This window comes from Atractosteus spatula, chromosome 15, assembly GCF_055471065.1.
Source record: "Atractosteus spatula isolate fAtrSpa1 chromosome 15, fAtrSpa1.hap1, whole genome shotgun sequence".
NCBI classification, from domain to species: domain Eukaryota; kingdom Metazoa; phylum Chordata; class Actinopteri; order Semionotiformes; family Lepisosteidae; genus Atractosteus; species Atractosteus spatula.
Genome location: NC_142720.1, coordinates 23119233 through 23141594, shown reverse-complemented (window position 1 = coordinate 23141594; position 22362 = coordinate 23119233). Strand labels below are relative to the sequence as shown.

Here is a 22362-nt window from a genome sequence, read left to right as displayed (position 1 = left end):
GTATGCTTCGTCCAGGGGACAGGTGGGCACCTGATGCACGTGTGGAACACATGAGTGCCCAGATGTGAAATTTACTGGGCTAACATGCTTCTTCTTCTTCGTTCACTATTCCAAACAAGGATATCCCTTGCTCTCCCTGAGCACTTTTGCATATTGATCATTTGGGTCTTGCCCACTCACAGAGACAGCAGAGGACCTGGCTGGTTGGCTATTTTGGGTGTCTCTGCATTCCCCTCTGGCATCATCAGATCCTGGCCTGTCTTGCTCTTGACATGAAGCTCCGATCCATGGTGCCAGAGGAGTAGGGGAAGGCTGGATTGCTGCAGCTGATACAGTTCAGCCCTTTTTCCACAGTGTTTCCCTCATACGTGTCTAATTTTGCTTAGGGGTCCTTTGGGTGGAAACTTGGAAGGATTAAAATGATGGCAGGGGAAGAGTGGGGTGGGGTAGGGTGGTGGTGTTGTGCTGTACTGTGTTGTATCTATTTTGGTCTATTTTTAGAAAATCCTAATATAATAAAAAGCAGTTAATAAGAACTTCATAAACAGGACTTTCAATACCTGTAGACAGTTTTTACAAATGTTATATGTTTTCTACATATTATGCCTTTATATCAGACATTTAGAAATCAAGGTTGCAAAAGGGATTTTGCTTTAATCCCTAGCATTACTCCTGGCATTGATGGTAACCAAAAACATTTCCATAACAGAACTGGTATCACAGGAAAAAGCACAAACATATACAAGGTGACACCATGGACTTCTCGATTCCAAACCATTTAGAACAAAACATTAATCAAGAGGACTTTTCATCTTTAGAGCCATCAAAGAAAGCCACTACAAAACGTATGCTGATTATAATGACCTATAAAGAGTTTTAAAACTGGAAAATGTAGTAGAAAGAAATGATGGAAAATATAAAAGGAAAGACGCGGATGATATAAAGTATTATTTAAATGCATGTCTAATCACAATTCCATAAAACATTTAAAGATTGTTCTGTGGTACCCTGTTCTGAAACATCTGTAGAACAGAAATATCTAAGGGAAAGAACAAAGTTTATAGCAAAACTTGCATGAAACCCCTTCTTGATCTTGGGAGAACAGGAAGCCAAAGTCTTATAAGAGACTTGTAGGCTGAGTGTAGAGGGATACAGAAAATTGCAGTGCAGCTGAAGAATTAAGCTTGCCATTTTCATTGTTAACTAATCAGTAATATGTAATTCACAGTTTGAGATACAGAAACTCAGAATCTACTGTGACCCTGAGCACAACAATCGTGAAACATCCTGTGAAATACCTGGAACTGTAAGTATGAAAATATATTTTACACCAGTACACACACCTGATTCAATCATATTTTAAAATGCACATTGTTACTAAGCATGTTATTTTTTATAACAAACAGCAGAGGTAACCATGTTCCAGTACCATGTCTGTATATTTGTAAGATGTAAGACCATTGCCATTAAACTGAACTCCAGGCATTGCTCTTATAAGTGTAACCACTTTTTAACAAGAGAGATCATACGAGATATCAGAGGGACAGAATGTGTGGGGTATAGCAGAGTAGTTTTTGACATCTGCTGAAGTTCCATGTTCTTTCTTTAGAAAAGTCTCTAGTTTCCACATGGGTAACCTATTTATCACTATGTTGTATCCTTTCCTGGCTAGTAGCCTTTATTTTTAGACCATAGTTCCAGATTTTGCTTCAAGTGTTGGAAATGTGTTTTGTTTGGTTTACATCCCTGGGGCCCAGATGGGTAGTTCCTTCCACACGAAGGCGATGGGAGTGGGTGGGAAGGGGGAGGAAATGGCTTGAACCCCAGAGCAGGAAATGAACTGAGTAACAGAGTGAGATGTATCTGCAGATACTTGTTTTAATGTTAAAAGCACAATCAGGTCCTCCTGCCTATTTCTGGGGAGGCGATTTTCTCAGTGACAGTCATAACTCCCATCTCCCTCACCAGCATAATATTTTAAACCTCTTTATTTTAATTTCACTATTTATTAATTGGTTTGACTCTGCTAACTAACTGCCTGGCCCTGTGTTATTTTCCGGTGATCTCTCTCCTGATCTTTTTTCCCTGCAGTCCATGATTATTATTGTAAAGGCTTTTCCACAATGATGCTTACAGCTTTATGACAGCCTGTCAAAATGTTTGCATCCTGTGCTCTATAGTCATTCCTTTGTATCTTTTCTGGGATTTTGAGACCAGTGACATGCTTGGCTGGTTTCCTTCCACTACAGATGTGAAACAAAGCCAGAATGAGTTTATACAGTACTTTCAGGATTCGCACTCTGTCTAGGAATGGTTTAAAGTCTTATCCCACCAAGTCAAAACAAACGATCAGCGTGCAAAACACACAAATCCTTTAATTGCTCGTAGCCCAGTTTCTGTCGATTTAATTCCCTGGGTGGTAAGGTCTGTAAAATGCTGGGGTGTGACATGATTTCACTTTTTTTTATAGGATGGAGAGGTACGTATTTTGGCAGGTGGTAATACTATTATTGAAAAAAAAATGTTTTGAAAATTCATGGACAGTTTCCCAGCTCATGAGGTAAGTTTATCCTTTATTTTACATGTATTTCATCAGCTCAGTCACATGTTTGACTGTGCAGTTAAACAATCAGGCCTGCTGTAATCCAGTAGGGTCCTATTTAACTCACTTGCTCAATTGCATACTTGGAGTCAATTAAAAGAAAAAAAAACTAATAAATACTAGTGGTCTCCTGGCTCTGGCAAACAGACTTTGCTGCCACTTACATGATCTTGGAGGAAGATTAATAGATCAGACTGAGTTTAACTCCTAAGTGACTCTTGTATCTCTGTTGCAGTGTGCAATCAATCCTGGAGATATTGATATTGAGTCAACTCCAGCTCCTTGCATATGCCCTCCCGGACAACCTGGGCCGCCTGGCTTGAAGGTCAGTTAACCAAGATGATAACAGCAAATAGGAGGAAGAGTAATAAAATCATGTGTAAACATTGTGTGATGCTCTCTAACCAAGTGCAAAGCACTGTCCTCATCACAATTAAAACTGAGCTGTACCAGCCAGGAAGTGGCAAAGCCAACTACAGCTAAAAAGGTTGAATACTAAAATAGATTTTCATGCAAATTCTCATTTACAAATGATTTTAGATTAATTTTTAACTGTGTTAAAGGCTACATTTGGTGTAGTTTTAAAGCAAGAACTATATATTACTTCAGTATTTAAACTTTCATGTCAGTTTCATTATGCAGAACCAATAACTACACAGCAGTCAGTAATTGCATCTTAACAGGGCTCTTTTATAGGCAGAACACCTGGAGTTGCATGAAAGCATTCGAATAGGAAGTATGGAGTAGCTGAAAGTCCAATAAGATATTTAAAGTACATGGAATACATGACATGGATCACCCATAGGATCACCCATACAGTAGATCATGGGATCAAGTCCCTCAGCGTTGAACCCTGAGTGAGGTACTTTGCCCCAGTTGCTCTGGTCCAGTCAGCTGTACAGGTGGAGCCTGCATTGCTCTCTGGTTCATTTAACAACACAGAAACCAGAGGAGCACTGGCCCATCATGACACTGCAGCTCCTGCATGGACTTTGGTGACCTATGCAAGTGCATTGGATTAATGGCCATGCCTTGAAAGTGTTTATCAAATTTTTAATGTTTCATTTTGTGCCGCCTGTGAGAAGTCTTGTCACAGTACCAGTTTTGGCTCCTGCTCCAAGATCCCTTTCCATTTCCCTTCCTATTAGCAAGACAACAGGGCAAAACACGTGACGCGACACCAGAGGCACCGCAACATCTGCGGAGTGTGGAGAGGCAATGGTCTTCCACTGGAGATGCACTGTAACTTGCAGACCAAAATACACTAGTACACTGGTGAAGAAGAGGAAAAGAAAACGGAATGAATCTTGTTCACAGCAACTGAAGAAATTTAGATTGCAAAGGAAATGAGCTAGAGATCCAGCTTTTAAATGCATGTTCAGTCCCTCCTTTCCATTAATTGAATTTTCATTAAATAATGTATTTAAATGATATTTGCATCCTTGCTATTTACTCTTCAGAAACAATTGTAGTGCTGGGCAGCATCAATCCTCCTGTACAAAAGGGTCTTCCCAGACTCCTGAATACCACCTGGCATGCCCACTGTGCCCACTGTGTTGGCAACGGGTCTGACCTTACGGCAGGGTGAAATGAATTTTTAAACTGTTCAGTAGTATTAACCGTGGAGTTCTTTTTGATTGCAGACAACAGAAATGAAACTAGAATTTAAAGATCCACCCTTTTGGAAAATAGGTTACCAAGTCTGATTCCTGTTACAACTTGGCTACATCCAGTGTCTATTTCTGTCTCTTGGACCTGTCCCCCTCTGGAGTGGACATCACAGCTGGACACTTTTCCAGATATGCTTCTAAGAATCCAAGCAAGCAGAGTGCCTCAAAACTCACAAGATGGTCCCTCTGCCTCCCACATTTAATGTTAAAAAGTAGACATGCGAAGCTTTAAAACTCCCATTAAATAAAAATGATATCATAGGTTCTTAGGAAAAAGACTAATTTTCCTCATTTCATTCTGCTTTTTGAATCCAACTGCATATTTTTAATGTCAAGTCAATGCAGTGACAAAAATGGTTGTTCTGTAACTGTCTATTGCTGTTCATAATTTTATCAACACATCAAAAACAAAGTATGGCTGCTTCCCAGATGTCATTTTTGGTCGGATATATTTCTGGAAAACTTTAGAATGTTTTATATTAAGTGCAGACTTTTAACTTTCTTAGCACGGACTGAAGAAAAGCCTTTATTTAACTCTTCAAAATGATGCCTAGGATCATTTTTAACAATTAAAAATACATTTCTCCTTTAAAATGGCTTCCATGTCAGTTTTTTTTGTAAATTGGATATACAGTAGCACTATTGTACAGAAGAGGATTTTGTGGGGGAGACCTTGTGCAAAGACACTTAGCTGTGATTGAAACGGATGTCTGTATTCCCATCCAGAAACACCACCTCATCCTCACATTAAATGCTTACTATTAGATTATTAATGCATGTACAGTATGTGTCTTGTCAGGGTAAACCTTCTTTAAAAGGCTGACAAGAGTTCTGTGGAAAGAATATCTGTAATAACTGGTGTGCTTAGGTCAATAAAAATAGAAATAATAAATAATCTATGATCTATAATTTCCACTAAAGAAGTGCCCATGTACTGAATGTTTTCAAAACAATAATGTTTAATTCAGAATATGAAGATGTACTACTGTATGTAGCAAAACAAGTTATAATAAACCATAGAACATGCAAATGTCCTTAAGAAGCAGGCAGTAGCAAGTTACAGTATGTGTCTGAAACATGATGCATGCAGAGATCTGTCTAAGGACTACCTAATTTGGCCTCTTAAAAACCTTTTTCTCTCTTGATTTTTAAGAACTGGCAACGTGGACAACAAGACAGATTTTTCCCAATAACAATGCTTGTTATAAGTTAATATTTTTGTCATATTATTCTTTTAAAATGCTTCAGTAATTAAATCAAATATGAAAACCTGAAAATCCCAAAAAGAACCAGAGTTACAGGTTGTTAGCACTTTTACATAACAGTGCAGTTTGAATGCACTGGAATATTCTCATATTTTAGCGAGAATAATGTAACCTGTTTTATATTGCCCTCTTCCAGCTGGGCTTGCAGCCATATTTCTATGGAAAAGTTCATCTTAATCAGCTCAGCCTGTGAGGTTGTAAAGGTTAAGATTTGTCAACAAGTAACTTGTTTTTTAACCAGGGAGAACAAGGAAGAGCTGGAGAAGCAGGGCAGCCTGGTCAGCCTGGAGCTGATGGTAAGCCTGTGAGTACTACACACTTTCATATCCCAACATTGTATCATGAATGTATGGCACAGAAACGAGATCATATGCTTTTTCAACGTGCATCAAATTTCAAGCAAATGCAAGCAAAATACAAAAAACCCTTCCCGAAAAGCATAAGGAGGACCTGGAAGGGCATCCTGTCATCAGAGTAGTCTCACTGGTTACATTTAGTTCAACCGCAGTGAGACTAGACAGAATAGACAGTTTTGCATAATTTCCTGTTTTTAATAGAACAATATGTGAGTATATATGACATGAATTATTTTTAGCTCTATATTTTCCTCTGAAGCTGATAAGTCAGGGGAGGAAAGGGTTCTGAAAGGGCTCAAGGCAGCAAGTTAACCTCGTACTGCAGTGTATGCCTTCCTCATTCCCCCCCAAACCTGAAGAGCTGCTGGGAGGGACGGGAAAGGGGGAAAATCACCCTGACACTTTCATTCAAGTCAACACGGATGGTGTAATGTTCACCTGGGACGTCCCAAATCGCGATGTGTCCCTGAAGGCTGCCAACTGAGCAAAACCTTTATCTAAACTGACTTGGAGGGAGGAGGAGACTTCACCCTCGCTGAGGGACGGAGGAGAGCGGATCTGGGGGAAAGTAACCCAGTGACCCCACATTTAAATTTGATGACTGGTACCGTCTTCCCAACTTTGGTAAGAATGCGTCAGTGGGAAGATTAGTTTACAGGTTGAAAAAGTAAGTGATATAAAAGGAACAGCTCACTTTCTACAAACAAGAGTATGGTCCAGACTATGGTCAGGATTCGTTTTCTTACCAACATGCATTTATATGGCTGTATGAATAATGTATTAATATATTTAATTGATAACAGATTTATAAATGGGATTAGCATCCCATAATCTAAAGTGTACCAGAACTAATAAGTAATATAATGTGAGCACCACCATCTTTTTTTCTCAAAATATCTATTAACAAAGCTCAATAAACTGGCTTCTTCATTTCTATGGCTAAGTGGGTTTCATAATGAATGCCTTCTTTTAATCCAAATCAAGGCAAATCAATATGAAAGAGCTCTTTTGCACAAAGTTACACAAAGACAGGATGATGACATTGGAACAGCAGGATTCCCATCCTGCAATGGGGGTGAACAGACTCCATGTGCTCTTCTCTTTGTAAATCAGCAGATCAAAAAATGAAGTTCAAATTGAAGAATAGCATGTAATTCCAGCACACCGATATGCTTCAGAAAAAGCAATTAAACTGCGGTGGAATTTTACCAGAAATCTTTCTGTACCATACCAAGAAGATTTTGAAAAGTTAAAGTACCTAAGACTGAAATGCAAACAGTTTTATCCTGCAAATACAGCATTTTGCAATGAACAATGGAACCAATCTTGTATTAGTTAAAACGGGGCCTTAATGTCTAAAACTGAATGCGACAGTATTCAGTAATTCAGTCATCAAGCAATCTTTATAGAGCTTTGAGAATAGATGGAAATTGGCAAAAAACTGCCTTTACAAAGTTCTAAATATGACGGAAATGAAAACACCTCCTGCTGTCAGACACTAGTTCATGAAGATGTCCCAGAAGGACCTATTAGGTTAGTGGCAAGGCAGGCATACTAAACTATTTCTGTGATGCATGCTATACAGTATATGAGGAGATCTGTGCCACATTTTAGAGTATGCAATGAAAAATCCAGTGTAATCCTTGTTATAAAGAGCTCAAGTTTCTCAGAACTATTTACATACCATCGACATCTCGTGCTAAACAGCTTGAGAGTATGCTTCTTAAAGATAGTGTAATACTTAAATAATCTGAGCTCAGTTAAATATAATACAATGCTCCTAACAATGAAATAGAACCCCTGGCTTGGTGTAGGGTTATTAAAGCTAAAGTCATTTGATTTGCACTTGAATAATTCAATTTATAATTGCTAATACAGTATATACTGAATTATATTTAGTATATACTAAAATAATTATTAATGGGATGTGAAAAAGATGCAGATGTTTCTTATTCCACAAAGATAAAACAAAACTATAGAGAAGGAAATTTTGACTCTTTAAGCCTAGAATTCATGCCATAAAATTCACATTATATTGAAATGTCTTACATTTGGTAGGGGGCGGATGGTCATTGTTTCCATTAAAGCTGCTATACATCTGTCCTTGGGGATCATAACTGGATGAATCATGAAGGAAAAATAAATCATTTCTGTGGACATTTGCAGGCTTTCAATTTGGCTTTCTTTATATAGTACTTTTCTGGAGAATGAGTCACATTTTACAGTGATAGGCTGTGGAACACAAATGTGGAAAAGGACTTTTTGTAAATATTCACAAAGGAGCACTGAAATACTGTAAATACATCAATGGAAAAACACCTGGTTCTCGTGCACTAAAAGTGCTAACTGCTTTAGCTGCTGTACAGTATGTTGCACTATAGAATATGCAATGCAGCTGGGAAGAGTTCTTCTCTGAAAACAGTAGCATTTATTGAACATTCAATAATGTAGTTACATTGTAAATTGTAGTTGCATTATGATATTTATATTACTGTGAAGTGCTTTAAACACTAATATTTTGGTTACTGTTAAAGAATTGATATTCTTATCATCTGCCTCCCTCAAAACTCTTCTGTTTTTCTTCACTGTATTTAATTCATTATAACTGTGAGCTTCAGAACACATAACTCAGGCCATCCTGTCCATTAGGTTTCTAGGAGGTTCTCAACTTTACAAACTCAAGGAGTAACTTTGTAAAGATCTGCAGAGAAACTGTACCTATATCATGTTCCTTTGCTGTATTTGTTGCACTCTAAAACCTTCATAAAGCAAAGTGTTTTGTGATGTACTTCTGTATTGACCTGATGCTCACATTTGAACTTTCTGTCTTAGGTTTTGTTTCCCACGTTTCCATTTTAGGACTCGAGAATCCTATTGTGAGTCATGTATGTGGGCTTTTAGCTCCAAATGTTTCAAGCAGTTTGTTATAATCTTTAAGGTCAAGTGTTTCTAAAGGAGTCTTTGTATGTGCACAAGCTGTGAGGCATTATGCATCGGTAGACAGTAACAGGAACAATGCATCTTATGGTACTAAACAGAAGGATTTTCTTTTTAAAAAAAGGTTATCAAGTATACTTTTGCATTAAAATAAGCAGGGGGAGTACAATGGACAGCTAAATATAGTTAAATGTTGAAATTTGACTCTTAAAATATACTGTAAGTCACACTCAAGAGCAAGGAAGTAATATTCATACTGTTTCTCATTTGTCTGAAATTCTAAACACCTCAACCTTTTCATACTGGACTATCATCTCAAAAATAAAAAATAAGATTTCTGTGCACCTTCACTTCATCATAGACATTTAAAGGACTCTAACAACACTGGTCATTATGAACAGAATACTCCTAAGTATGCCTAAATAAAGTGAGAACTGTAAGTGAACTTTTGTTGATGACAAAGCAAAAAGGAAAAAACATGAAATAAATCATATCTTTTGGACTGTATTCCTAATCATAAAAAGGTTCTTATTTGGTCTGTTGTCATAATCTAGTTTTCCAGCTTTTAAAGAACAGCCTCAGTTTCCAAAAAGATACAGTGTAATAATAACGCTGAGTAGACGATTCTATTAATAGTAGGCATAAGAAACTGGTTTGATTTATAATTAAGTCCTTCTTGTTTTCCATTCAACATCTCATCCTAATGTATTTGATGGAACAGCAATGTTTCAGAACAGGCTGAGTACAGTAGCTTCTTCCAAACACTCACAGCCCTTTGAGTGAAGATGCAGCACATATTTCCAGACAGGTCAACTAGCAGTGTACACTACAAACATCGTGCACCGGACACTGAGAGGCACTTTATAAGCAAGCTGAACAAATTAAAAGGGAGTTAATGTAATTAAACAATGTTTATTCCTTACTGAAGAACATTATTTAAACATTGCTCAGCTATGTTTATGAAATTTACTGTTTTATAAAAAATGAACAAGAATCACGGCACATACAGAAATCATCACATTATATATATTATTACAGTATAAATATTAAACCTATTGTTTTGGAAATGTTCCCATACTAACGTGCATTAAAAGAAGTACCACTAAATGACAATGTCACTATGTCAGTTTTAATTTTAGTGCAAAAGGCCTCAACAATACAGTTAATAAATTCACATCAAAGATAACTTTTGTGTGCGATTTACGCTTCTAATTTGGGAAGCATACTTCCATACGTCCAGAACAGAATATTTTACAACAGAAAGTACTTCAGAAGCATGCAAGATTTATTTTAAAAGTTACAACAGTGTTGTTTTACACACAAAGTATATGTGTAAAACAGCATAGCCTGTGGAAAATGTGGAATTATCTGCTAGTGTTGCTTTCTGTTTCTATTTTCATTCTTTTGCAGCCAGAAATCAATCAACAATGATTACATGGTTATTAAAGTTTCTCTGTTCTATTTCTTCATGCATAACTGTGATAAAGAGTCTGAGCTCTCTGCTATAGTGTTCTGCATAGAGTCTGAATCATTGGACTTGGCCTAACAAGGTCATTGGTCAGGTTATTGATTACTTTGGTGTAGCCTCCCCAGAGACGCTTAAGAGATTCAGTTCTTCTCACCTGTCCACAAAGCAGAAACCTTACCAATACCAGTTTTATTTTACGTCTTAACAGGGGAGCAGTAGGGTAACAATCTAATACAGTTTCCTAGCCTGTTTCAAAACACGAGAAGAGTCCAGAATGAAAAGTCGTTTTTCAGCTCCGCGCCAGTGCTGCCACAGTCCTGTAAACCGCAGAGGACCTAGCGCAGCACTGGGCTGATCCTGAGAGGATCCAAGTGGACTGGAACCAACAGAATGGTTTGGGAATTTCTTCCCAACATTAACCACTGTCTGCATGAAGTAAAAAAAAAAGGAGTACTCCTTAATCAGTTTTGATTCTCCTTTGATATTTTTGCTTCCTCTTCACTGCTGGAGTCAATTTACTTTTTTTTTCCAATGTGGCACTCGAAACATTTTGCAAAGAATCATCTCACAATAGGCCACAGCAATAATGACGCACAAAAAAAGTAAGCCAACCTAGCAACATTTAAAATTTAAATGTACATTCTATATAAACACCCTTCAGTTTACAAGGTTATATTCAAAATCTAAGCTGATGATAAACAACAACAACAGCTTCAATTCTGTTTGCAGGACAAATTTGACAGTTCTGGGATTGTTTTGGTTGATCTTCTTTGAATCTGCAGTGTTCTTATTGCAGTGTGGTTACCTAAACTAAAGACAGTGTAACCACAGAAGCAATATGCAGAAATTGAATTACTGATCTGGATCTGATCAAAAAGTGGCTTTTGTAATATTATTTTTTTAAATAAATTATTTTCCCAAATATATTCTGTATTTTCTCATATGTTGCATTATGACAGATCCCACACAAGCACTGATGAAAAACCCAACTTCCCCATGATCAGAGCTGCAGTAAAAAACACATTTGGAAGAACAGCCAAGATTAAAAAAAACCATCATATCTGGAAGTGTGCTGGCAAAATACAGCTGATGAAACATTACTGTATAACCCTAATAAAAACAAACAGACAGTCTGTGTTCTGAATTTTGCACATGTAATAATAAATCAGTAAAGTAACTTATCATATGGTAACAAAGCATGATGAGTGCATGATAATCCCTGATAGATGTGAAAACCACACATGATAAAAGGAAGGAGATGGAGTTAAACCACAGTGTTTCCTTGAATTACAAAGACACTGTACCGTGGCACCTAACGTGCAGGTCAGAGAAGGAGAAGAATTCAGTAGTAAAACACTATTGGTAAACAAAAAAACATTTTTACTTGTGTAACCCCTCTGTTCTTCCATTCTTCCATATTTCAATACATAAACGTTATATACTATACAGTATGAGGGTGTAGTTGAGGATTTCACTGATTCACAGAAACGATACTGTATACACTCTGTGATACAAACTCCATTATGCTTCATTTGATTTGTTATTTTTTTGGCAATATCCTTTTGGAAGCAGCATTTTAACCATTGCCTCTTCATCACTATGCTTTCCTTTTTGCTTTCATCGCCACAGTCTACAGAATTCTTTTTATTTCATGTCTTAACACTTCCTAAAGTGAGCTCTGCCCTCTTACTCTTGCTTAGGAGTCTTCACAATTCTGCCATTATGAAAGATTCTCATATCAGTATGTATCTTTTCACATACTTGTTTTTTTATTTGGCTATCCGATGTTGTGGAAATTGTTTGATTTGATATTTCCGATTTTTTTTTATTTTGGTTATTTTACACCAGTTCTTAAACAATTAAGGCATAAATTGGTATGAAGTTTACTAAGAAAGAATAAAGTGCATTTTAAATGTAAGAAAAAAACATCAACCTTTAAATCACGGAAATCATTTAAATCTACTGTATATGTAAACAAAATACAACCCTTTGGTACTTTATATAGCGTAAGAAATTATACCAAGTGAAGAGTGGATTTTAACAGAATTTTAAATCTTATTTAAAGTTTTATTTTTATTTTTATTTTGCAGGGGGTACCAGGACTGTCAGGGAACCCAGGGCTTCAGGGTACAGCAGGCATTCAGGTATTAAAAGCACATCCAGTGTCCTTGTGCGACAAAGTACTAAAACACACAATTAAGCATTAGACTGCCAGCAGCCATATCACCCTGCAGCTCACCGCGGGCAGCCACTGGAGCTCAGCAGGTGTGAGCCTGGCCAGTACCTGGATGGGAGATCTCCTGGGAAAAACTAAAGCTGCTGCTGGAAGAGGTGTTAGTGGGGCCAGCAGGGGGCGCTCACCCTGCAGTCTGTGTGGGTCCTAATGCCCCAGTATAGTGACAGGGACACTGTACTGTAAAAAGGCACCGTCCTTCGGCTGAAACCGAAGTCCTGACTCACTGTGGTCATTAAAAATCCCAGGGCATTTCTTGAAAAGAGTAGGGGTGTTACCCTGGTGTCCTGGCCAAAGTTCCCCCTGGCCTTTACCAATCATGGCCTCCTAATAATCCCCATCTCTGAACTGGCTCCATCACTCTGCTCTCCTCCCCACTGAGAGCTGGTGTGTGAGCAGACTGGCACATCATCCAGGTGGGGCTGCACACTGGTGGGGGTGGAGGGGATCCCCATTACCTGTAAAGCGCTTTGAGTGGAGTGTCCAGAAAAGAGCTATAGAAGTGTAAGCAATTATTTTTTTTTGTCTTCTAGGGTCCACGTGGGGCCCAGGGATACAAAGGAGAACCAGGAAAGCCTGGCGATCTGGTAGGAAGTGTGAAAAGTAAACTAATTTGAGGTGCAGTAATCGAATTACTGGTGACAAATTTATTACACCAACACATGTTTACAGTTTTTTTTTTTTAAACCATGACCAAGCGAGCCACTGACATTCTTGGAGTAACTCTCTATTCCACATTGGTTTTAGGATTTATAGGTTACTCAACATAAATCTCTTCACTCCTTTTTTGGTAGTAACTTTTTTACCCGTTATTGAAGAGGAAAAATGGAATTTGTTGTTACATGTTTGCAAATTGACTTGACTAACCACTAACCTTTGCTAATAATGCTCTTGCTATAATTTTCCCCACACCATTGCACTTAAAAGATTGTATATGTTGTGAAAGATCTTAGAAAGATATTTGTTAACAGTAAAAGTTGAGTCTCTAATGAATGGAACACATGCAAGAAATACCCCAAGGCTCTATTCAATATATATTACTGTCTATGTATCCATCCATACATCCCTTTTTCTAACCATTAGCACTACCCAGAGTCATGCCTATCCCGGCAAGCAATGGGCAAAATGCAGGAGACATCCTAGATTGGATTCCAGTCCAGCACAGGGCACGCACACACAGACACTCACACCAGGGCCAGGTTTCCCAGAAGACAATTAACTTACCAGCATGTCTTCGGACTGCGGGAGGAAACTGAAGCTCCCGTAGAAAACCCACACGAACAAGGAGAGAACATGCAAACTCCACACAGACAGCACCCCAGAGTCCAGAACTAAACCCAGAGCTCCAGCACTGCTCATCGCTGCGTCACTGCACTGCCTTTTCTATAAATCCGTTAATCATAATTAACTATCATATGCTCAGCTGAACCTAGACTTTACATTTAACACCAACACTCGCCAACTGTCCCTTACTGTTCCTCATGTATACAAGAGCTTTTAGAATTAACTAGTAGAAGTTGTGTTGGTTGGCGTTTTCTGGGACAGACAAAAGTTGTTAATCCTTATTATGATTAATAAGAATGTTGGATTTCAATTGCCAGACAAAATGATATATATTTCCTAATTATAGGGTCAAAGAGGGATGCCAGGAGTACCAGGGCTGTCAGGTCTGCCAGGAGAAAAGGTAAAAACTCCTTGATCGTTTTTCCAAATCAGGTACGGTACTCGAAGAATCAATTTTTTGGAATAAATGAAATACATTCACTATGTTAGGATGCTTAATTGGCTTAATTTCCTTATTTTCTATATTATAGCAACTTTTCTGTCTAGTACTCATTTCATATTAGAAATGATGAATACATCACTGTTTAATGGTAACTTAATGACAGTTAAGTGCAGCTTGTAACAGACAACAAGAGGCATATAAATTTGTAAGTGATTTATAAACCATGAGGAACAGACATTCTGGGAAGAAAGCCTACAGCATCCATCTGTTAAAAGTGTAAAGCATGTTATATATCTTCAAAGCAGGAGCGTTGTTTGTTGCTTTAACTTTCTCCGGTTGTTAATTTTCAAATGTGGTACACACACACTAGTATAAGAAGATTTTTTGATATGTCATGCATTTTCTCAGAAACTAGCTCTTGACCACACAGGAATGCCATAGGAGATAAAAAAGATCATTTTCAGATGCTGTAAATTCACATAAAACTCCACTATGCGGTGCATTGTCTCAATGTGCACCTTTAAAGAATCAACAAAAGATGCTGTTGTGGGAGGGAGGTGATGGACATTACATCATAAAGTGATGTCATAGAAAGGCATACAGTGTTCCACAGTTGTGTCAAAGCAAAACTGGGCCAAACTGTCTTTTTCATGCATTATGAATGAGTTTCGTCACTTAAAAAATTCAGAAAGAGCACTGCTGTCCCTTGAAGCACTAAATCTCCTTAGCCAGCAAAACAAGAAGACTAATTTCTTCACTGTAAAACCACTGTTTCTTCATTGAGAAACACAAAAAGGCACCCTAATTAAAAAAATTCAAATATAAATAAACATGCTTTCAACTTTGATTTTCTTTTTAAATATGCGAAAAGTACAGTTTCATTATAAATATACATAAAATATTGCACATTTCCCACCTAATTTAAGGTCAATCATCTCAATTAGTGTGAGTTGAGTACTAAAACCATTCAAGACTAAAACAAAACTCTGCCAGGACTTCCTATTCATATGAGACAATGTATTATGGTTGATCAGGTCAGGCAAACACTACAGAAAGTATTGACTGGTCAGTAGCAAAATGCAAGGCTACACCTGACAGTGGGTTTCTATAAGGTGACTGTGCCAGAGATTTTAATATTACCATTAGAGCTTCCGATAGTTGTTCTCCTTAGGCACTTTTTTTATGGGATATGTGAACTTCATTTCTCAAAGTCTGTTATTTCAACATCTGTTCGATTTCTGCTTCCATCTCTTTTTCAGGGTGCTCAGGGCCAGAAAGGAGAAGCTGGACTGCCTGGCATCAATGGGCAAACTGTATGTACATAAACCTGAGGGGAACTTTATTTTCAAATGTCTCCCTAGGTTAGCAGCTGAAGAAGCAGATCTTTTGTCTTGTAAAGCTGCAATAATAACCTATACTCAACATAATACCTATAAATGATGCGTGTTCGTTTCTTTAATGTATTGAATTTTATTTTTTGCTTTATTATTTTCCTTAAACTTGTTCTAATGTTTCAGGGAGAAAAAGGAAACAAAGGATCGGCAGGGCCTGCTGGTCTCCCAGGACTTCCTGTACGTATGACACCATGCATTAAGGTTGATCGAGTTCCGCACACCTACAGCCTTTAGTGACGTGTCCACTATTCTCTACTCAGGGACAGCCCGGCCGAAATGGACTAGACGGAGCACCAGGAAGTCCAGGTCAAAAGGTATGCATGGATGTGATCTTCTCTGCATGTAACAGGAAAGCAGCACCATAAGCAATTATAATATGCATTACCACTATCTTGTACAGTAAGTGGGTCTTATACTGTAACTACAAATAATGTGGTATTCGCTAAGATGAATGCATCTTATTAAGACACATACTGTACCACGAGTGTCCAGATATTACTAGAGTACTAGGGGGCTCCAGAGTAAAGCCACTCATTCAGAATGCAGGTTGTGCACAATGATCCAGATGTTTGTTGCTGGTTTGAGCTTGGGACTTGTCGTTAGTAAATTGTGACCAGGATTTTTCTAGAAATAGTCCCACCAGAACTGGGTGGGATCACCAGTGAGAATTTTACAATGAGAGGCAGATTTTACTTGTGTTACAGAGTTTGTTCTTAATCTCACAGTACAAGTAGGTTCTTAAACTGAATCTGTTCTGCCTTGCAATTTTTATGGTAATTAACAGCAAATCTGTACTATGCAGGAGTGAGCCAGAGTGGATATTAGGAAATTAAAATTCACAGAATTTCTTCTCATCAAAACAGAGGTCTGCTCCACATTATGCACAATTGTTTCCTCTTTGTCCTTTCTCAATTTTGCAAATGTATTCCATTTTAAAATGCACCAAGGCAGAAACTATATCAAGTTTTCTTTATTATTATTAACAAGGTGTTGAATAAGTACAATATACTATATGTATTGTATATCAGGGCCAGACTATGCTCTTCTTCCAATCACTCCATTGTCCGATTTCTGACTTTTCAGGGTGAAATTGGAAAACCTGGAATCCCTGGTGCAGACGGGCTTCGTGGGCATCCAGTGAGTTTTTTTTATTTGCAATCTGAAGGATTAAGTGTTCAAAGAATTACAAAATACATTAAATTCATTATGTTAAGCTTCATTATCAACCAGTATTAAAATGTCCTAGGAAAAGGAAAAGAACAAGTAAAAATGTAATTTGGTTTTTCAAACCACAGGAACACAGGGGCATATTTGGCCTTGGGGCTTCAAGGGCAATTATTGCAGAAACGGGAACTCAATAAACTTATTTTTCTTTTAAAAAAACTTTTTATAACTTGGACGAAAGAATGAAAAAAAATTCTGGAAGACCAAACTGCAAGAAAGATAAATTCCCATTTACTTGTTTAGTAAGCACATTTTTGGATCTCTTTGCTTTATTCATTGAACGCCAAAGCTAAAACAGAAAATTGCATAAATAATGCGGTGCTCGTGTGAGGGGCCAGAGTCCTGGGCCTGATGAACAGCGCAAAGAGTATCATTGTTTGTCGTCCATACAACCACAGCAGCGCTGCTGAGGGTGAATATTAATAGCCGTTTTCACTATTCATTCTCACTTGGATATGAAAGTAAACCAATGGAACTGTAATCTGATGACTAATTCATGGATTTGGCAATTGGATTACAACATCATGTCTTCATTATAGTCCTGGTAACAATCACATAGTTGACTCTAGGAGCCGTTATCAATTTACCCAACCTTCACCCAGAAACTGAAGTTTGACAATATCATTGATTTAAAGCTAGAAGGAAAACAAAGCATTCAGGCCTAGCATGGTTTGTGAAAGATGAAAACAAGATTCTTATTCTGTTTTTTTTCTTTGTTTAGTTTTAATGTTCTTTAGTCAAACAAAGGCAGATCCAAAGCAAATCAGTGTTTTCTGAGTTCCCACAACTTAATTCATCTCAGATGCTTTAAAAGAAACATTGCTCTATTTATTCTTTTTCTTGCCCACAGAAGTCGTTTTTTTTTCTTAGTCGTATAGAAACAAAACTTACAGACACCCAGTGGAATGTCAGGAACCAGATCACACACTTATGAGTTAGTCTTGGCATAAAAAAATCCAACACATTGAAGTCAAAATGATCAATCTGTCACCTGGGGTAGAAGACATACTGTACCGCACAGCTGATGAACAAAAAACACTCATTTTCAACATTTAGCTCCCACTTTAAATAAAGCAGATGTATTGAATGATTAACATTACACTGAAGGTGAAGTCTGAGATGATATATATTGTAGGTGAAGTTTTAATAAGCTGATTCTTCAAATGTAAATAAACTCCATGTCATACCAACAATTCGGATTACCCTGTATGCAGTACAGCACATGTCAAAGCACCAAACAATCGTCAAAACCTATCTTTGAAAAATACCACATCCGCCAGCTTTAGCTGAAGCTTTGATAAATGCAGTGCTTCTCAAATAAGCATAAACATTGTTCAGTCTGCTTCACCAAAATCACAATATTCACTACTCCGGTTATGTATACAGGTGTGAATGAGAACTTTATCGAAGTATGATGGAAAACCACTGTCTCTTCCAGTTACCAAAAAAAGTATGACCTGATAAAGCAATTCATGGCACTGTACTTGCACACTGAATAGCTTCTGGTTTCTCTGAACACTGTTCCCCTGTCCCTGGAAATAATGCAGATATTTGGTAGCAATATGCACAGTTTGACTTCATACAATATCTGTGGCTCCTTTATTCATTTTAAACCCTGGGATACAAATATCTTTGCAACCTCGAACAGCCAAGTGTCTCTTCTTCAAAAGGTGTAACATACATTTATAACCTCTTTGTAAATGTATTTATTAAAGATGTCAGATACACATACCCTGTACATGTATGCACTTGTATACCATATATACCTTTATATATAATATTTATGCATGTACTTGTACCTCATATGTGTATCTTATATGTAAGCTTTTAACAATAGGAAACTAAACCCATGAAGAAGGGAAATGTGTTGCCCAATTTACTTATATTTTAGGGAAGTGTGTATGTGAAAAACTTTATATTATTTAGAAGAATATAAGAGTACATTTAGAGAAGTAGCTGTTAGAAGTAGTGGTTAGGGCTCAGACAAGGTCATTTCTAACAAAATGTCCTGCTATGTTTGCACATACAGTATATGCATGACGCCTTCGGATACATAAAGGGCTAAATAACAAATACTCTAAGCTAATTTATCATACAGCACACATAACTTTCACAATGGCACAATTTTAACAAAAGGAAGACATGTCCCTGCCATCATATTTAATTTAAGGCATATAAAGAGGCAGCTTTTCCTTCTGGGATGCTCCTACAGGTAGATTAATGAAACTCAGGAGAGCAAAGAAAGAGGAATATTGCTTTCATTCCCAGCCTCGCTGTACATGTGCAATAGTTTCTCAATTTTTAAATGTTACTGTATGTACAATATAAATAAGAGTGACTTCTCGGTTTAGCTAAGAGTTTTGCATTGCTCAAGGTTTTGAACAGCCTATTTAGATATTTTGAAGAACTCTTCCTAAATAACATTCCAGGGAACCTGGGGTCTGGATCCTCAGATAAATTATTAACTAGTGTTCAAGACTGGGCCAATTGGCCTGTTCCTTTCTGTGACCCTTCCTATTCACCTTTTTGCACTGCCTCTTTTATCACATGTGCTTAGTTGAGAATGGACTTCAGGTTCAGCTGGATGGAGATTTGATTGTGGGAGCTCACTGGTGGGTGAGCTCATTAAAATCTCTGTGGAAAATGCTCGTTGTGCTTCCTTTCAAAGCTGTGTTACTGTAAGTATTAATCAGTAGTTGATGGCATTTCTTCCATATTTGAAGAGGCGATACTTTGACTCGAAGCACTCTGCATGAGCTGTTTATTTCAATGAGTCTGAAGCAGGAGATACGCATTTCTTTAAAATGCTGCAGATTTTAGCTATCAGATATGGGTAGATAACTGTGTTTCATCATTCACACAAAATGTACTGACCCTCCACAGTACAAATATTTTATTTGTACTTTTCTCATCTATTTATTTTGCAAGATACTGCTGTTTTATTTTACTTATATCTTCTGTAACAAAAGAACCGATATAGCAAAAACTTGCCATTACAAAAATTGAGATATCAGCCGTCCATCTCTGATCATGATCTTTCTAGAAAGAGAAGCTTTAAAACAGATCCAGGTTTTTGCAGATTTAGAAACTGAATTAAGAATTATTTTGCAAGGTCTTTCCATGGTTTCTTTATAATCCCCTCAGGACAAAAAATGTGAAATTGCCAAACATCTGCACCAGTTTATCATCAAAAATGACCAGAAAGCTAAAACGTCTTGAGAATGTTCATATTAACTTAATATGCTTAACTAATTACAAATATATAGTTTTCAACTGTTCATTTAGATCTGATGGATTTTTCATATGGTTCCATTTTTTCAGGAGTTCAAAAACAAAATAAAAAAATTGATGCATTTCCCATTAGTCCACTTCCATAAAGGCTGCAGAACAATAATGCTCTATTCAGCAGTACGATTTCCAATAGCCTCCAGACCAATGGCAGTCAGACCATATTAAAACACATTAACACACTCTAAAGTGTAAAGAGGAAAGTGTGCCATTGTGACTGTTCTGCGTTATTCCCTTTAATAGCTTTGTAATCAGAATACCAAATTCATGTACCACCTAGGAAAAAAGTTTCTGCAGTGTATACTTTACTTTTTATGTCTGCTAAGTTAAATATTTTCTGATACAACTTAAATGAATGACCTATGATCTGTTGTGCAGTTTGCAATATTTAAGGCGTTTAATGAAATTCAGTAGTTCATTCAAACTCTGACGTGACGAGACACAGGAATTGCTGTATAGGGACAGAGTGTTGATTTGTTTTATGTCCCCTGGCTGAGAAGACAGCCTGACAGGAACCTTGTGAACAACAACCCCCAGCAAGAGATCACAGGAACCCCATAGCATGAGTGCAGAGTCTGTCAACGGCCTGACTCTTTGGCCCGGTGGTTGAGCCGAAGGGTCCAGCTACACAAGGGCTCGGAAGAACGGGGATGCAGGGCTGGGTGGTAGAGCTTGGAGTCCGCATGGTGCCGCGGTCGATGGAGGAAGTAACCAACAGCTATGGGGCTGTGCTCGGGTGTCGTTAACCTGATGTGGAAGTGGTGTAGGAACCAGCAGCAAGAAGCCTCTTGCCGTAGCGCGTCAGTGACTGAACGGAGTGACAGAGAAAGGGAATGATGCTAAGAAATCAGCTGCCAGGCCCCATGGTGGAATCGCGTCGAATCAAGCTTGAACGCACGTGCCCTGGCTTGTCTGGTCCGACCGGTACAAGTGAACGAGTGAAGATCGATTCCTACTTGAATCTCCAAACTAGCAGCCAAATCGACTGTCCTCGAGGGCAACTGGGTAAGATCGGAGTTACTGTACGCTTGTGGAGGCCTCCACCTGGGCTGCAGGTGGCTGCCCGGGGGAGGAGAGGCACCGACTGGACGCCAGCTGTGGGCAGACTGCAGAGAGGGAAGCGGTCATGACTGCTACTGGGGCAGTGCGGCCTTGAATGGGGAGCCATCATGCAGTGCAGACTAATGCTCTCTCACCCATGGGGAAAACACACCTGTTGGTCAAATGCATGGGGGGGTTGTAAGCCTGGTAATGTAGCAGGGCAGAAAGGGGAGAGAAGGAGGATGATCATCGTGAGCTAAGAGGTGGCACACAACTGTCTGGGCACATCCAGGGTGCTGTGCATTCACGTATATACAGTGTAATCGCGAAGGAAGGTGAAAAACAGCCGCGTCTGATGAGCAGGTCTCAGGCAACGGGGAGGCTTGTCTATTTCCTTTCAACGCTACACTTTTCGTTACCAAAAACATATTTGTAATCGTTTCACAAACTATTGCAAATACAACTGATCTCCAATATCCCCGAAACACGACCGTTAGGTTTGTTTTCACTGCAGTGAAACTATTTTGTGATGAACAATCAACAGTACTTTAGACAGAAGCGGCGCACCGGTTGAATAATACAGTATATTTTACCAGCAAAACCAAAACACAACATCACATACTACACTGTATATCAGAAAAAGCCAACCTGGGCTTTTCAGTAAACAGATACATCAGAATAAAGCAAATGAACCTCCATCTTCATTTGAATTCATCTCGCGTTTCAGTTTAAGGAAGTAGGAAAAAATATCTATAATGTACCGCTTTTCCAGCAAAATAAAAGCAAAAATTCGCTCAAATACATACATTTTACCTTACCTTGAGAAAGTGCATCCATTTGACTATGCAAATTCACGAAGTTCATAAAAACAAAACATCCTGCAGCAAAGATGGCTGTCGAATCCCCATTTGTTTTCACTGCGTCTCATAAATTCAAATCGACCGGCTCTAGACAACAGGCTCATCCGACAGGTTAAAGTAGCAGTCATTCAGCGTCTTCTGACCATTCAGAGACATAAACTGTCCTCTCTTTCCAGTGCATTCGTAGTTTTTTTTTTAATTTTACTAAACCTGATTGTTATGAGTAACGTATAAGCCAGGTATTCTGTATAATGCCACAAAAATGCAAAAAAAAAAGTTTTTGGAACTTTGAGAAAAC

The 22362-nt window shown here is 38.1% G+C and overlaps 1 protein-coding gene across 1 annotated transcript in view; it reads left to right on the top strand.

The window, feature by feature from the left end:
• col21a1 (collagen, type XXI, alpha 1) overlaps window positions 1-22362 on the top strand; it is a 55154-nt gene that overhangs the window by 16391 nt on the left and 16401 nt on the right. The window contains exons 6-15 of the mRNA XM_088934349.1: window positions 1229-1306; window positions 2838-2927; window positions 5779-5841; window positions 12389-12442; window positions 13065-13118; window positions 14162-14215; window positions 15517-15570; window positions 15775-15828; window positions 15912-15965; window positions 16735-16788. Coding sequence (XP_088790475.1) covers window positions 1229-1306; window positions 2838-2927; window positions 5779-5841; window positions 12389-12442; window positions 13065-13118; window positions 14162-14215; window positions 15517-15570; window positions 15775-15828; window positions 15912-15965; window positions 16735-16788 — 609 coding nt within the window. The remainder of the gene's footprint in view (window positions 1-1228; window positions 1307-2837; window positions 2928-5778; window positions 5842-12388; window positions 12443-13064; window positions 13119-14161; window positions 14216-15516; window positions 15571-15774; window positions 15829-15911; window positions 15966-16734; window positions 16789-22362) is intronic.